Source organism: Archocentrus centrarchus, chromosome 10, assembly GCF_007364275.1.
Source record: "Archocentrus centrarchus isolate MPI-CPG fArcCen1 chromosome 10, fArcCen1, whole genome shotgun sequence".
Classification (NCBI taxonomy): domain Eukaryota; kingdom Metazoa; phylum Chordata; class Actinopteri; order Cichliformes; family Cichlidae; genus Archocentrus; species Archocentrus centrarchus.
Window position 1 is genome coordinate 32416827 of NC_044355.1, and position 17690 is coordinate 32434516.

The window sequence follows — 17690 nt, forward strand, 5'->3', positions numbered from 1 at the left end:
CGGCGATATTCACAACAAAGGTCGTCTTTATTAGCAGAAAAACGGCTGCTGTAGGCCACAGCCACGCCAACCACAACAACAACAGCGGAACAGCAACACACACACACAGGCAAGCTCTCGGTCTTTTCTCTCTCTCCATGCTGCCTTCACGAACCTCCCGAACAGTCCGAAATCCCACAACATCAACACGCTCTCTAACTAAGAGAATCGCTACAGTATTTAGGATAATGCTTGTGAATAAAAAGCATTACAGCATTAAGCTCATGCAGCCCCCAGTTTTTCAACAAAAACAACAGCAGCAGCTGTTTCACAGTCTGTCTGCAGCACAAAGAGGCGGAGGCGTTACTGAGACGGTGAGGTCAGGTGGAGCAACCGGGAAACAGCTGGAGGTCCTTCACCGATCACCTGATGAGCAACATGAAGAAAGGAGAACTTTGTAGCTTCTCCAGCTACCTTGTTTCACACAGAGAAATCTGCAGTACAGAAGTTAAAACATGCAGATGAATTGTTAATACGAAAAATTATTTTTTTTATCTGATTAATTAATAGAATAATTGGTAGAATACTCGATTGCTAAAATAATCGATAGTTGCAGCCCTATTTGTATACCATAATTTTCCTCATTTATGTCATATGCACATCGTTGTTCATTTGAGCAAATGACTGAATAGGATATGCAGTGTTTTGATTGGCTGCACGCAGAAGCTCCACGTACAGGAAAGGACTTTAAACTCTCCATACAAACAAACATGTCCCTGTTCAAATAATCACGAAAGGAAGTGCATAAAGTCGAACGTCCACGTCTGTGGAGTGAACAGAGGGCTGTCATTAGCACATCTGTGAGTACAACATATTTTCGATTTTCCAGCTAAACAGACATTATGCACTGAATGCATTATTATAAGTAAAACAGCTGCAGCACAAAGGGCTGTTATTGTGGACTTTGAACCGTATTCTGCAGTAGCTGAAGTGCTGTGTCAGACAGGTGTTTGCACAATATTTCAGATTGAATCACAGGACTGTTTTACTGCACTATTACTGGCAAAAAAAAGTACCTATTGTTGAGCTGAAATTACAGTCTTAGTTTTTCACAAAACTGCATAGAGTCCTTTGTTAAACATTGTTTTACAGTTTATTTAACAAAATGAAGCCAGAAGCAGTGTGAGAAAAACTACTCAGCCTCTTAATTACTATGAATCGTGACTCAGTAGTTTGTAGAACCACCTTCCTGCTTGACTTTATCAGAGTCCACGTTGTTGTGGAGGAATGTTGTCCCAGTTTTCTTTAAGCATTGCTTCAGTTCATTGATGTTTCTGGACATTTGTGTGTGCACAGCTCTCTTCGGGTCCTGCTGCAGCATTTCAGTCTGGTTGAGATCTGGACTTTGACGGGATCATTGCGGCTCCTTGACCCTTTTCTTTTTCAGCCATTCTGTGGCAGATTTGCTAATGCACTTGGGATCATTGTCCTGTTGCATGATCCAATTTTGCCCAAGCTTTAACTGTTAGACAGATGGCCCACACTTTGCTTGAACACTCTGGTATACAAAGGCGTTCATGAGTGACTCAATGACTGCAAAGTGTCCAGGTCCTGTGGCTAGAAGAGAGGGGGGGAAAAAAAAAGCCCAAATCATCATCAGGCCACCACCACCCATGTGCTTCACAGTTGATTTAAAGAGTTTATGTGAGCATGTTCTGTTGGGTTTTTGCCAAATGTGGCACTGCATTATAGTCCAACATCTCCACGTTGGTCTTATCTGCGTTACTGTTTCAAAAAGAAAGTCTTGTGGTTTGTACAGATGCATCTTTGCAAACCTAAGCTGTGCTGCCATGAGAAAAGGCTTCCTCCTCCTCTCATGGCAGCCATACTTATTTGGTCTTTTTCAAGCTGTACCGTCATGAACTTTGATAGCATTCAAGCATTCAAACCAAGGCTTGCACAGTTTGAAGTGTAACTCGAGTGTTTTGCAGTTGAATAGTTTGACCTTGAGGTGAGTTTTCTGCTTTTATAGAGGCCGTGTCACAGCTCTATAAAAGCCTATAGTAGAGAGGACCCGCGATGCAGAGCCAGCAAAAACAGTGTCACAGTTCACAATCTTTATTAACACAAACTGGACAGCAGATATTGCAGGGGTCAGGGGGTGAGAGGGTGATGTTCAGGGGCTGATGATCCTCTGAGAGGAGAGGGAGAAGCAGGTTAAAGTCCATTCATAATATTGGCAATATAATGTGAATAACATAATCCAAAAGTCTTTGTCTTACTTGAGCTCCGGTCAGAGCGCGTAGGCAGGTAACAGAATGCAATGAAGGGATTGGAAACAGAGACGTGAGGCTTTTCAGCTGACAGAACAAGTTTCCTTGAACAAGGCAGAAACTGGTAAGTACAGACTTGATTATTACAGAGAGAGCTAAAGTAGCCCTGATTACCACTGTGATAGGCAGAGAATGGATGGCACCGCTGGTCCTTGAATACTGGAGCTGGATTATGAGGATGAGGAACAGGTGTGTACAGCTGAAGAAGGAGACGCCGAAAACTCCACCCATCCAGGAGGAGCCTACCTACAGGAATAACTCAGCAGAGCAGAAGGACTCCAGCAGCATCCCATATGATGACAGGTGGTCACACTTGCTGATGATCAGTTAGTCAAGTGCATTTGATTAGCATCACCTGGCTGCTACAGACCCTGGCCACAGCCATGCCTTATTACTGCCAGACCTGTTGGATTAAGAAATCACTTAAAGCTACAGTCAGTAATTATTTGAGATGATTTAATAGGAAAAAAGGATATTGTACTCATTCATAGATTAGCGTGTAATTATATCTTCCAACAAACTGACATGTTCTCGTCAGTCTACTGGAACTTAACATTAATCCATTAAAAATACATAGGAGAAGGGACTGGTTTGTGGAAGCCGCAGGGTTGCTGGGAAGGACGTCTCCTTTCTGACTAATCGCATTTCATGTATGTGGGTAGAGACTGACTACCAAAGGCGGAGGAGAAGAGAAGTCCTTGGTGGTTGCATGCCATGGAGGGACATTTAAATTTGACAGAAAAGTTCAGTGTATCCTCAACAACTCACCTCAGTGTTGCTGTCATCACTCAGAAGCGAGTTTCGCTGACTCATAGACTCATATCGGATTCCTTTCACAAAGGTTTACAGGCTTCTCCAGAGTAAACAAAGGTGGACCTTCTCACCCAGCACTGACAGCCTACCCAGAAGGGACAACCTCCATGGCGGATAATGTCCGGAGCTATCTGAGTACACTCACTACAGATGAATGATCTTGCTTGGCTGACTAAAACATGTTTGTCTTATAGCGGTCACTGTAGCTGAGATTATGCACTTGAATTGAGAGGGGTAAGACAACAGAATTCAGTTGACTGCAATCTGCAATCCACTGACATCTAGCTGTGAAAATTTTTCAACTTAGAATCTGTCTGACAAAGTGAAGCAGGCTAGAAGAGCTTAAAAAGCAGCACGTGCTGCAATCTAATGAAGCTCAAGAACAGATAAACAAAGTCAGTCTGGAAAGGGTTACAAAGGCTTTGGGACTCCAGCAAACCACAGTGAGAGGCTTTATCCACAAATGGAGAAAACTTGGAACAGTGGGGAACCTTCCCAGGAGTGGCTGACTTCCAAAAATTACCCCAAGAGCTCATCAAAATCTCATCCAGGAGGTCACAAAAGAACCCAGAACAACAACTAAAGAACTGCAGGCCTCACTTGGCTCAGTTAAGGTCAGAGTTCATGATTCAACAATAAGAAAGAGACTGGGCAAAAAATGGCATCCATGGGAGAGCTCCGAGGAGGAAACCACTGCTGACCAACAAGAACACAAAGACTCGTCTCACAGTGTCACAACTGAGCCGTAAGTGCCAAAAGTAGGCCAGATTAGGCTCAAATGTGTCTGCTATTGGCAGCACCATGGTGTGGTGGTTAGCACTGTTGCCTCACAGCAAGAAGGTCCTGGGTTTGAACCTGCTGGCTGGCTGGGGCCTTTCTGTTTAGAGTTTGCATGTTCTCCCTGTGCTTGCATGGGTTCTCTCTGGGTACTCTGGCTTCTTCCCACAGTCCAAAGACATGCATGGGTTTGGTTAACTGGCAATTCTAAACTGGCCATAGGCATAAACGATTGTCTGACTCCGAGTTATGGGTGGGCCTAAGGGCCAGGGCCCACCCACTTCAATTGCCTGTGAGAAGTATTTTTTTCTTAGGTTAGGCAGTGCACCTTGCTCTCTCTATTGATATAAGTCAGTGTAACTTACCCCCCCCAGTCTCTCTTCTCTCACTCTTTCTCTTTACGTGACAGTAAAGATTTGAATTTATTTACACTTTGGATCTTGGTGTACAACCCGTCTTCACAATCCACAGCCAAAATAATAATGATAGATTTTGTATTTTTTGAATCCACTGGCTGCATGTTTTTTCATTCATGCATGCATGTTTACCCGCGTGTAATAAATAGAGTGGTACCATTAAAAACATTAATTTCTGTAATTATAAGGCTCAGCCTGAACGACTGTGGCCAGTCCAAAAAATCTGTGAATACAAACCTTTTTGTCCACAGTGTCCAGTCAGTATGGAGCTGTCTCCCCCTCCCTCAGGCCTGGAAGCAGAATATGCAACTCTTTTTACCACTGACTCCCTCCACTTCCTGCATGAACTGATTTCCACATTTGATGAGGAGGTTGATGAGGTAGGACAGCTGAAAAACCTCTTTCTGAGTGAGTGAAGGAGCTGTTTGAGTCGGGATTAGGTGCCTGATTTAATTTTTTTTAACTTCAGATTCTACAGCTGAGAGTGTCCAAAAAGGCCCAGCTGGATCTCACAGGTGATCTGCCAGCCTTCCTGGAAAGCACCGCGCATATCAGGAGGGACCCAGGCTGGAAGGTCCTCCCCGTCCCCCCGAGGCTCCAAAAGAGGCACGTGGACATTGGGGACCTGGCACCCTGCGATACTCAGCACTTCATCAAAGCTCTTCTGTCACCAGCACAAGGCATACAGGTGCTATACAGGTGTAATAAGTGTTGGGAGAGGAATGTTGTACCATTCTTGTCATTTAGCATAGCTGAAATATGAAAGGCCTTCCCTGAAAGACACATCATCTGGTTGGCTGTGGCTCAGGAGGCAGAGCAGGTCATCTACATCCCTGGCTGCATGCTGAAGTATCCTTGGGCAGGATCCTGAATCCCAAGTTGCTCTCTGAGTGTGAATGTGTGTGAATGTGTGTGAATGAGGCATGCTGTATAAAGTGGTTTGAGTGCTCAGAATAGAAAAGCACTATATAAGAACTGGTCCATATGTTGCTCTAAATCCCATATATACCTTTCAGCACTAATGCAGCACTATCATCGAGTCTGATATTGTTGCCTACATTTATATACAGTGTAATTGTAGACTTTTTTTTTTTTTTTTTTAAATCAATCCTCTCTTTGGTTTCTGCAGGTTGACTTCGATGATGGGAACTGCCCAACTTTTTACAACCAGATCAAAGGCATTCACAATGTTTTTAAAGCAGTGCACAACCTGTTCCCCTGTAAGAGCTCTGATGCTGGTTTGGCATTTATAATAATATGTATATGAATGAGATGAGATCAGAATCCAAGACAGTCCACACAGACTGTGCACCCTCTGTCAGTGCCAAGGTTTTACATATCAGGGCGTCATTAAAAAAATCACCTGGTCCTTTAGCAGCTTTTAAAAATTATTTCAATTTAACCTCAGGTGTAAAATAACACACGTTTTATTATTTATTTATCTTATACATGTTTTGGGGAAATTTCAGCCCATTCATCTTCTGCATTCACTGATATGCAGCTTTCTCGAGGTTCTGCCACAACATTTCAATCAGGTGTGCTGAGCTGAGGTTCGAGCTTTGACTAGGCCACTACAATACCTTCATTATTTTCTTCTTCACACTCCAGACGGGCACGTTGCCAAACCTTCTGCTTTTATAGAGGTGGTCACACTTGCCGATGATCAGTTACTCAGGTGTATTTGATTAGCAGCACCTGTCTGCTGCTTACCCTCTTCATTATTATGGAAGGGCGTGCTGAGTTTTTCACACGCTGCTTCTGCTTTTTGGCTTAGTTGTTGTGAACTAACGACACAGTGTAATATGTTGTGTTTACGTAATTATAAGGCCTGGTAAGGACCAGAGGATTTTTAAAAAATATTCAATTAAATTTTATTTATATAGCGCCAAATCACAACAAACAGTCGTCTCAAGGCGCTTTGTATTGTAGGTAAAGACCCTACAATAATACAGAGAAAACCCAAGAGTCAAAATGACCCCCTATGAGCAGCACTTGGTGACAGTGGGAAGGAAGAAACCTCCAGCAGAACCAGGCTCAGTTTTTTCCCCTTTTTTAATTAAAAAAAACAAAACAAATTTTTCCTTCTCTCTTTCTCTTTATCCCTTTTCTTCTTACCCCTTACTTCCTGCCTGTCAGGCAGATCCAGGCTCAGGGAGGGGCAGTCATCTGCCATGACCGGTTTGGGCTGAGGGGAGAGAGTCAGGGATTAATAACAATTAATGACAGAGTGAAGTATAAACAGAGTAAATAAGGTGAATGAAAAGAAACAGTGCATCATGGGAATCCCCCAGCAACCTAGGCCTATAGCAGCGTAACTAAGGGATGGTTCAGGGTCACCTGATCCAGGCCTAACTATAAGCTTTATCATAAAGGAAAGTTTTAAGCCTAATCTTAAAAATAGAGAGAGTGTCTGTCTCCCGAATCCAAAATGGGAGCTGGTTCCACAGAAGAGGCGCCTGAAAGCTGAAGGCTCTGCCTCCCATTCTACTCTTTAAGTATCCGAGGAACCACAAGTAAGCCAGCAGTCTGAGAGCGAGGTGCTCTGTTGGGGTGATATGGTACTATGAGGTCTTTGAGATAAGATGGGGCCTGATTATTCAAGACCTTGTATGTGAGGAGAAGAATTTTAAATTCTATTCTAGCATAAAAATATGCTTTCATATGTAAAACCTTAGAATGATAAGAGGGTGAACTTTGTACCATGACTGTATTTTCACTGTATGTCTGGCTTCCTCCATCTGCAGATGTTCCACATATATCTCAGGCTCCAGTGCTGATGCTGCGTCCCCGTGCATGGAACATGGTGGAGCATAACATGATGGTAGGACAGAATTTTCTCTGCTAAACTTCAGTCTGTTACAACGGTTGTTCTTTGGAAGCGATTATAGGTGGTCTGATTAATAATTGTCTCATATCACTAGTATGATTGCAAAATATCTGTGGAGTCGTGTTTTTCTTCAGTCTTATGGGGTCTCTATGTGAGAGATGATGAAATTAGACTTTTAACTAGTGCAGTTACAAAAACGTATAGTATCATAGTCCAAAGCTTTGATTGGTACTGTACACAAAATAATTTCCAAATGGTGGCAAAAATAGTAGGGCACAGATAAAGAAGACACTGTGTGTTTTTCAGGTGGAGGGGAAAGAAGCTCCCGGTCCTCTTTTTGACTTTGGACTCCTCATGTTTCACTGTGGAAAGACTCTGTTTGAACACAAGAGTGGACCCTTTTTCTACTTGTCAAAAGTAACACACGTGCATGTGTGCTGTACATACACCCTGACACTTTAGTACACCCAAGCATGCTGCTGATTTTATTCATTTGTTTCTGCACTGTTATCCTTTGCCTTGTAGGTGGAGAGCTTTATGGAGGCCAGACTTTGGAACAAAATATTTGTCTGGACACAGCAGAAGGTTTGTTTATTTTTAGTGTTCATGCATGAATTTGTGTTCTATCATATGTTTTTGTTTCTTTGTTTTTTAATTGGTTTTGACAAAAGAACAGAAGATTAGTGAATGTGTGCAGGAATCTGTTCAACAAGCTGTAACCCAGTATTTCTGGAGCTATCTCCTGTACTGACAGTTGGTTTAATGTTAAATGCAGTGAAAGAACCATCTTGGCCACAGTTCATGTAACCCAGTGTCTCTCAAACTGTGGGGCGCGCCCCACTGGTGGTATAACTGTTATTTGTGGTAGATGTACTGGCTGATTTTTAATTTGATACAGAAAAAAAAAAAATCTTACTACTTCATTTTGAAGCTCTCATCCAGTCATGATATCTGCAGTTGCATGTGTTTGCTGCAGACTGAGCAACTTTTTTTGAGCAGTGTCTATTTTGGCCAAAATTATAATTGCTAGAGCCTGACTTAACAAAAAAAAAAAAAAACCATGACAGGTATGTGAGGCTGTACAATAGATTAGATATTTGAATCCTCTGGTCACGACCCCGGACCAGTCACGGCAGATGGCTGCCCCTCCTCGACTGACCTCTTGACTGGTTTTACATAGGTTTATCTGACTGAATCCTGTGTCTCATGTGTGTGTAGCTCAATCTTCCACTGGGCAGCATCAAAGCCACAGTGCTGATTGAAAATGTCTTAGCAGCCTTTGAGATGGAGGAGATTCTCTACGAGTTGAAAGAGCATTCAGCAGGACTCAACTGTGGAATCTGGGATTACTCAGCGTCCTTTGTCAATAAGTTTGGTGAGTTGAACGTTAGTCCTGCTTAGTTTAGCATCTTTAATCTTCTGCAGAAATTCAGCTAAAGCTGAATTACTTTAGACAATTCCATATTTTCAATATTATGTTTCCCATCCAAATCCCACTAGAAACCAATATTTTAGATTCCAAACCTGGGTTTTGTCAAAATGTCTGGAACTTTGCTTAAGACTTACACTCCAGCCTAGTGTAACTCCACACAGTACAGCAACCTTTTACAATACAAGAAGTGTTTAACAAAGGATATGCTAAGCTATGAACAAAAAGTCAAACTGAACTGAAAAAGTTCTCCAGGTCATCGACGAGCCTTCCTGTTGCCTGACCGCAGTAAATACGTCAACATGGAAAAGCACTTTCTGCACAGCTACATGGACCTGTTGGTTAAGACGTGTCATCAGCGAGGAGCATTGGCCACGGGAGGCATGGCTGCCCTGCTGCTGCCTGAGGACCCACTCAGTGACTCCTATAGGAGAGTGCTAGCTTCTGTCACAAGGTATGAATATCTGTGGTTAGATACATGTATGCTCCATAGTGGCAATAATTATTGTGCACCCCGGGGTCCTGAGGCCGGGGAGTTTGAGTGGTCTGCACAGTATCTTAGCTCTTCCTAGAACTACACTTTTCTGGACAGAGACCTCTGGTGTTGTGCCTGTGTTTCAGTGTCACAGCTCTTAATGCTTCTGTTACCACTGGGACCACTTTAGACTTCCACATCTGCTCCAGCTGTTCCTTCAGCCCCTGGTACTTCTCTGTTTTCTCATGCTCCTTCTTCCTGATGTTGCCGTTGCCCAGGATTGTTACATCTATCACAACTGTGATCTTCTGCTCCTTATCAACCAACACTTTGTCTGGTTGGTTGGCCAGCAGCTGCTTGTCGGTCTGGAACTATAAGTCCCATAGAACCATAGCCCTGTTGTTGTCAACCACCTTTGGTGGTGTCTCCCATTGGGACATGGGGGCTTTTTGATGTCAGCCACTTCCTCTATCTGCTGACAGTCACAAATTTTCACAGTTTGTAAAAAACTAAAAAAAGTGTCCTACAGCCAAATTACTGTCTGTTCCAACATATCACATACATAGAGTCACAGAGTCTGAATGCATATTAAATTGTGTTCTCCCACCTTTCAGACTGAAGTTATTAGAGATTACTGCAGGTGTGGATGGTTTCATGGTATATGACCTGAACCTGATTGAGCCCATGCAAAAAGTGAGCACCTAGCCTCATAAAACTTTCTCTACATAAAAAGTTACAAACAATGACAAATATGTGGTCAATGTTCTTTTCTTCCAGCTCTTCAAGCTCCACACTGAAGGAGATAATCAGCTTGACCAGCTTCGAAATGATGTCACAGTATTTCCTGAAGACTTGCTATGCATGCCTTCGGTCAGCTTTTGCTCTCATTAGAAAACTGCAGAAGACACCTTTTTAAACTTTTAACAGTAATATTAAAAGTAAACAGACTGACAGCTTCTTCTGAAACCCTAACCTTTAGTTTGGGCAGGAAATCTTTATGACATCAAACAGGAAGAGGGTGGTGTTTCACTTCCAGATAATCAATAAAACATCCATTAGACCAGATACAGATACAATTTCTTTTTCATCTCCAGAACTGTTGTACTGCTTGTTTCTGTAAACTCTCCGAGAATGCAGAACTCACATTTCAAGTTATTATTCTTAAAGATACGCAGTCATTTTATATTTTGATGATGGCGGTAAATTACACTGTATAATGTTTAAGTCAAAAAGTTGGAAATCAACTTAGATCCATTTCACTGAACATGTAACAGAATTTTGATGTGTTTGTTTTTTTTTAGGGAGGAGTCACACTTTATGGTTTGAAGTATAACACTGCAGTTGGCGTACTGTATATTAATGCTTGGCTGTCAGGTTTGTACATTCATACTATGCAGGGCAGGAAGTAACTGTTGGATCTGATTGTGTGTCTACTGAAACCGTTTTCTGTTTCCAAGGTAAAGGCCACTTTTTCTACAGGGGCCAGGTTGAAGATTCTGCCACAGCAGAGATTTCTCGATCCCAGGTGGGTTTTTGGATCAAATAATCCAAAGTCAGCATCTTCAAAGTGAACACCACAGAGATTTTACTGTTGAGATTTATCTAGAGCTTGATTTACACCCACAAGTAATCGGTATGTAGGAAGAGAAAATGGGACGTCTATAAGGCAGATGTTTTTAAAGGCAGATGTTTTTAAACCAGACTAATGCTGTTTTCTTAGCTTGAATGTTTCATTTGCTCTTACAGAATGGCCCAACTCCCATTTAACTAGTTTTCCACCTGGAAATGGAGTTTGTTTGATACAGTGACTAACATCTCTGTAGTTAGTTTATATTTTTTTTGTCACTCAGCACTATCTAGTATGTTTCTTTCTCCTTTTGGTTGGATGTACAGTGTCATGAAAAAGTAAAAGGCGACGGGGCTTCTTTGTAAACGTTTCAGCTCTTATCCAAAAGGCAGTTTTAATGCTAAAACCAAAAGGTGGAGAGTCCCAAGTATTTAAACCCTAGTGGGGTTTGTTCCCTTTAGAGGTGGTCTTTGGCCCACTATTGATCATGTGTATTATCACATGAGCCAAGGTGTGAAAAAAGGCGTGGGTCATTACCATTGGGGGTTTTGGGTGAAACTACTGTTAGACCTTGTCCCACCCTATCAAGTGGCCTTTTGAGGTCACCTGAAGTAAGGTGTGAGTGGGGGTTGAGGTGCCTGGGATAAGATCTCAGAACTGTATTATAGGTGGCTGACAGCTGGTGTTGTAAGCCACCACCTGTGTTCAGTGATGGTTGGTCACAGTAGCCATAGATGGCTTCTTCTATTCCTCTTTCTTTCCTCTTTCAAACTGTCTTCCCAAAATGTGAACATTGGCATCCTTGAAAGAGTGTCCTTCATCCTTTAGGTGCAGAAGTACAGCTGAGTCTTGTCCTGTTGGTCCCCAAAAATCATCCCCAAATGCAAAGACTGAACTCATTTCATGATTATCTTTCCTTGCTCTTTTATTCATGGCACTGGTCAACATTCCCCTGTACAGTACCATCCATAGCCTGAGCACCATCCATATCTCCTGCTCTACCCTCAGGTGGCAGAGCGTCATTTACTACGTCATTTACTAATCAGAAGGTTGGTGGTTTGATTCCTGGCTGCTGCAGTCTGCATGCCAAAGTATCCTTGGACAAGATATTAAACCCCGAATTGTGTTCATCGGAGTGTGAATGTGTGGGCAGATTTTAGATAGAAAAAGCACTTATATGTATATTTAAAAAAAAAGAAGTGTCTGTATGAATGAATTGGTGAATGCAAATGTGTTGTATAAAGTGTTTTGAGTGCTCAGCTACAGTAGAGTATTAGCATTCAGCCAAGGCTGGAAGACTTTGGCTGATCCTTCATTGTTGTGTGGTCTTTGAGGTTTGGGTTTCTCTAACTGAATTCACAGAGTTACTTTTCACTTCGGTTGTGCTCATCAGGACAACCATCGTCACTCCCTCAGAGTCTCTTCTGAGCAATATAACTGGCTCCCATTAAGTGTCGCAGTTACTTCTTCTTTCAGAGCCTCCCACTTTTTCTTCAGATTAAGGCTGCTCAACTGTATCTTGATGGTTAGATCCCGTCTGTCAAGCTCTTCTTCAAACGCTATCACTCTGCACTGTAGTTTGTGTGTCCCTTCCACCCTCCCAGTTTCTGAGGATGGTGAGGGATTCTCTTCTTTTTCGCTGATTATCACTTGAGTCCTCTTCCCCCAGATTGATTGTTGTCAGACAACATCCTTCCAGGCTTTGCCTCCATCTTTTAGTCTTGAATTGATGACCTCTCAAACCCTCTCATAGCACTCTTTGAGTATGGAATGAGTGGTCAACTCGGTGGGCTGCTCTGCACTGCCGTCTGGAGCAGGTCAGTTCCCCCTTGCTACCAACTCCACTGTGCTGTGCTCCTCCCACTTGTGTCTTGCAGTTACTGCGAGACTGGTGACCTCACCTCCTGGGCTGGTCATCATAATCCAGCACTCAGGCTAACTTCTCCTTAGCTGCACGCCTTCTTTGTAGGAGTGTTCATCTCGGCCATTTCCTCAGGCATTTTTAGTTTAGTTTTGAGTTCTGTTCTTGGTTATAGTTTATTTGTATTTAATCCCTGCTTTCCCTATGTTCTCCATGTCAACTTTGTGTTCCTGTATTCCTGTCTCCTAGTCACAGTTATGGCTTTCTTCTGGCAACTCAACCACGCAGTCTATTTTTCTTAAAGTGCCTCCTTATTGTGCATCTTGAAACAGCCACACCACATTTTTCAGAGTCCTGTATGTCAGCTGAAGTTATTTGTAGGTTTTTCTTTGCATCCCAAACAAATTTCCTGGCATTTGTGGCTGAAATCTTTGTTAGTCTGACTGTGACATCCAACGATGTCAATGCAACAATGGATGAAACATGCAGGCGTCTGTCTGGAGATCCTAAATTGCCCATAGGTGTGAATGTGAGTGTGGAGGGTTGTCTGTTTCTCTGTTAGCCCCGTGACAGCTGGGATGGGCTCCAGCTCAGCAACAGGCAGTACACAAGAGAGGTGAAGAAGGAGAGTGCAGGCAGGGTGGAGTGAGTAGAGACAAGTGTCAGGGGTGACAAAAGGATAGCAGCAAGTATAAAAGGGAAGTTTTACAAGATGGCAGTAAGACCTGCTATGATGTAAGGTTTAGAGATGTGGCACTGACAAAAAGACAAGCGTCTCTGTTAGCCCCCAGATGGACAGCTCAGGTTGAGCGGTTTGAGAGGAAAAGTTGAGATGGCTTGGACATGTGCAGAGATGGGATGGTCGATTTATTGGATAAAGGATGTTAAAGATGGAGCTGCCAGGCAGGAGCAAAAGAGGAAGACCTCAGAGGAGGTTCATGGATGTAGTGAAGGAGGACATGTAGAGAGTTGGTGTGACAGAAGATGATGCTAGGGATAGGGTGAGGTGAACACAGGAGCACCTTCAGCTCTTTGTTTCTTCACATTTAATGGTACAGTCAAAGAAATTTGTGATGGTATGAGATTATCTTTTTTTTTTACACTTAATCAAGTTTTCCCTAGTTGGACTTAAAGGCCTCCAACTTAAACTCTACTCTACTGTCCCCTGACAATAAGGATAACCTAGACCTAACATAAGGTGTGGCAGCCCAGTTTTACCTCTCCCAAGAAAAGGCCAGCAGGATGCTGGACAGCAGTTTGTTTGCTTCAATGGTTAGCAATGTCAGAACAACAAATAAAACCTTCTAATAATAAACGTCATCTCTAACAGAAAATAAAATGAAATACAAATGAGAATTCTATATTTGTGCCTTCTAACTAATAAACAAGAAAAATGAGTTCATCAAAAAAAAAAAAAGGCTTCTCACTCCTACTAAAGTGTTACCAGGTGCCCAATGTGTACAGTGGATAATTAGTTGCAATTCAGTAATTACAAAATGCTCTTAGCTAACAACAAGCAAATCACAAGTACAACTCAGCTCTCAAGCTTCACTTATGGGGTTCTGTTTAGGCTTCTCACACAAACACTATTGCTATAAGCCATCAGCAAACTAACTGCTGGCTCTGTGTTGGGGGGAGAGGAAGCAAGGAAAGGGGCAAGGTGGGTGTCAGCTGGAGGTTGATAGACTGCTGTTCATCCAATCATGCAAGCCACACACACCAAACAGCAGTTTCCACCTGTCTTGCAGCAAACACACACACACACACACACACCTTGGAGGGATGAGAGAAAACTGCACACACCCACAAACTCTTTAATAGGAGGAGCCAAATATGTAAACAAACATGGAACCTGATCATGGATAATAATAACTTTCTTTGTGTGTGTGTGTGTGGGTGGGTGGCAGGTGTGGCAGTGGATCCGTCATCAGACCCAGCTGGAGGATGATGGCAGGGTGGTGAGCAGGCAGCTGGTGACTGAACTCACCAAGGAGCTCATGATGGAGAACAGTGCCCTCTGTACCTCTGCTAGGTAAGCAGATGCACCTTCTTTGGGGTGGCTGTAGCTCCTCCTGGCTCTATCTCCTGGCTGTAGCTCAGGAGATAGAGGAGGTCATCTACAAGTTGGAAGGTTAGTGGTTCGGTCCCTGGCTGCTCCAGTCTGCATGCCAAAGTATCTTTAGTCAAGATCAGTGTTTCTCAAATTGTGGAGCACAAGGTCATGACAGGTGAGGTGTGAACGACCTGGGAGAAAAGTCATGCAGAGCAAATGTTGAACATCAGATTAATTCTCAGGGCGGAACAAGGAGACATCAGGAAGTATGGTAAAGTGAAGCACTCCCCCATCATCATCTGCTGTGTACACAGAGCTGCCGATTCACCACTGAAGGGGACCCACTGGTGTGAAGTGGGACATGGCAGAAAATGTTTGAGAACCACCAGGAAAGATACTGAACCCCAAGTTGCTCCCGGTGTAATTATCAGAGTGTATTCATACAAGCACTTTCTGCACATGTGTGTGAATGAGTGAATGAGGCATGCTGTATAAAGTGCTGTGAGTGCTCATGTAGAGTAGAAAAGCACTATATAAGAACCAGTTCATTTATCATTTCTTTAACAAATCTGTTACTGAAGAGTACATGATATTACCCTCAGCACCTTAATGCAGGACCTCATCAAACACTTTCCTGATGGTTTATGATCTTAGTTAGTTAGTTAGAATGGTGTGCTGTAAGGCGGGTATACTGTGTTTGTGATGTTTGGTTTCAAAAAGCTAAGACGGTGTCAGTGGAAAGGCTCAGATTGAGGCTACAAAAACAGGACTCCACAAACCAGCAGATGGCATTTTGGTGGCTATGCCCATGTTTTCCATGCAGTCTGTTTTCTCTCAAAGAGGTCTTTAGCCCAGCCAATGTCTGCGTCGGACATGGCCTCTTTAGGGCTTTATTGTCCTGAGAAGAGAAATTCTAAGAGCAGTTGGTGATGTCCCACGTTCGGATGTTTTCCGTAGAAACAGCATACAAAGTGACCCACAGAGATACCGCATCACTGTGAAGTGAAGACTGCTGTTTGTGTAGACCAGGGGTAGGGAACTCCAGGCCTCGAGAGCCGGTGTCCTGCAGGTTTTAGATGTGTCCCTGATCCAGCATACCTGACTCAAATGACTGAATTACCTCCTCAGTCTGCAGTCAAGTTCTCCAGAGTCCTGCTAATGACTTCTATATGTGATTCAGGTGTGCTGGATCAGGGACACATCTAAAACCTGCAGGACACTGGCTCTCGGGGCCTGGAGTTCCCTACCCCTGCTGTAGACTATGAGAGTTTACCAATGATCTGGACTCCTAGCTGTTTAAGATTGCTTAGCCTTTACACAAGTTCTCTGTTAATTCTGGATCTGGAGCGTTATAACAAATTTTTCCCATCCACATGATTTCACGGCCTCATTCCTAAATGTGGAACATGCTTTAAAAACAAGCCCTTAAAGAAGCATATGCTATCTCATGCAAAAGTTGGGATTTATAAAAACTTGATAGAAGACAAATTCTGACCCATGCAAAGAACATTTTGGAGATAGTGGAAACTGGGGAAATATTGGTAGACTAAATCTGACCTACAAAAATTAAATGTGGGGAATGACTTCACTTGATCCTTCTGCTTACAGATCACATTTCATGCTAAATTGTGTTATTTGTGTCAGTCAGCCACAACACCAGTAGGTCACATGTCCCAGTCACATTGTTTTATAGTGCAGAGAGTGCACTATACTTAAGCTACTGAGACTTGGTGAGCTGTGGAGGTGGCAGCTGACATGCAGAATATTGGCACAATGGCAGGATTCATGAAAGTCTGGCTTCTTAGCATTTCAGGGTTCAGAAGAGTGGAGCAGGATATTCACAGACACACTGGTGCAGTGTCTCGCCATAAAGAGAGAGCTGAGCTGGTTAGGTTGACTGTTTATTGGTTGATCCAAGTTCCTACCCTCAGATTGCCACAAACTGTAGGTAGCGACAAAACAAATAAGATCATAGATACAAGCTGCAGAAATGACATTACTGCAAAGGGTTCCACAACTCATCCCCAACCAAACCAGTAATTTGGATATCTAGTCTGATATTGAAGAGATTGTGTCCTGATTAGCTTGGAAATACCTCAGCTCAGAAGAAGTGGCTGGGCGGTCTGCACATCTCTGGGATGGATGGATGGATGGATGGATGGATGGATGGATTTTCAGGTCTCTTTTTGTCTTTCTTCTTCAGGGATAAACAGAGGTTACACAGAGCAGCAAAAATATTCCTGGAGGTGATCGCGATGAGACATTTTCCAGACTTCATCACTACCTACTTGAACCAGGACCACACCTTCCTCAGCTCCCAGAACACTGAACTCCTGCAGGCACTTCTTTAAAATATTTTCCTGTAGGTCAAGGTGATATGCTGGGACAGGGTTTTCAATAATGGATTTAGCAACTTTCCACTGTTCCCTCTGTTTCAGTTGTTTGGTCAAATTGTTTATGAGGTTCGTTCAGCATACCCAGGATTTTCAATTCGATTCCATTCAATTTTATTTATATAGCGCCAAATCACAACAGTCATCTCAAGGCACTTTGTATTGTGGGTAAAGACCCTACAATAATACAGAGAAAACCCAACAGTCAAAACAACCCCTTTATGAACAAGCACTTGGCGACAGTGGAAAGGAAAAACTCCCTTTTAACAGGAAGAAACCTCCAGCAGAACCAGGCTCAGGGAGGGGCAGCTATCTGCTGTGACCGGTTGGGCTGAGGGGAGAGAAAAGACATGCTGTGGAAGAGAGCCAGAGATTAATATCAATTAATGATTAAATGCAGAGTGAAGTAGAAACAGAGTAAATAAGGTGAATGAAAAGAAACAGTGCATTATGGGAACCCCCAGCAGCCTAGGCCTATAGCAGCATAACTAAGGGATGGTTCAGGGTCACCTGATCCAGCCCTAACTATAAGCTTTATCATAAAGGAAAGTTTTAAGCCTAATCTTAAAAATAGAGAGGGTGTCTGTCTCCTGAATCTAAGCTGGGAGCTGGTTCCACAGAAGAGGGGCCTGAAAGCTGAAGGCTCTGGATCTTTTTATCTGGCCTTCCTGACACCTGTTGAACCCAACCTGCTCCAGAGCAGGTTGGGTTCAACATTGTAGCTATAAATGAGAGAGGATTTATTCTTAAATCAACATTATGTACTC

The 17690-nt window shown here is 43.0% G+C and overlaps 1 protein-coding gene across 2 annotated transcripts; it reads left to right on the top strand.

Moving 5' to 3' along the window:
* Positions 1-742: 742 nt before the first annotated feature.
* On the top strand, positions 743-17148 carry LOC115787237 (malate synthase-like). Of its 2 annotated transcripts, none has more exons than XM_030739829.1 (15): positions 743-839; positions 4570-4698; positions 4788-5006; positions 5448-5538; positions 7063-7139; positions 7452-7562; positions 7671-7730; positions 8364-8520; positions 8830-9028; positions 9664-9742; positions 9827-9919; positions 10351-10423; positions 10507-10574; positions 14385-14509; positions 16734-17148. In XM_030739829.1, exons 2-15 carry the CDS (start codon positions 4582-4584, stop codon positions 16879-16881), a joined length of 1617 nt encoding a protein of 538 aa, XP_030595689.1. In that variant the 5' UTR covers positions 743-839; positions 4570-4581; the 3' UTR covers positions 16882-17148. The 2 variants fall into 2 exon arrangements, with proteins under 2 accessions (XP_030595689.1, XP_030595691.1); XM_030739831.1 differs by lacking the exon at positions 743-839 and adding an exon at positions 3745-3870.
* Positions 17149-17690: the final 542 nt, after the last annotated feature.

Bases quoted from the DNA above. Each gene is read 5' to 3' on its own strand.
- LOC115787237 (XM_030739829.1), top strand. From the start codon at position 4,582: ATGGAGCTGTCTCCCCCTCCCTCAGGCCTGGAAGCAGAATATGCAACT. The intron at 4,699-4,787 runs GTAGGACAGCTG...TTTTAACTTCAG, and splicing joins TTGATGAGGAGGTTGATGAG to ATTCTACAGCTGAGAGTGTC. The intron at 7,563-7,670 runs GTAACACACGTG...TTTGCCTTGTAG, and splicing joins CCTTTTTCTACTTGTCAAAA to GTGGAGAGCTTTATGGAGGC.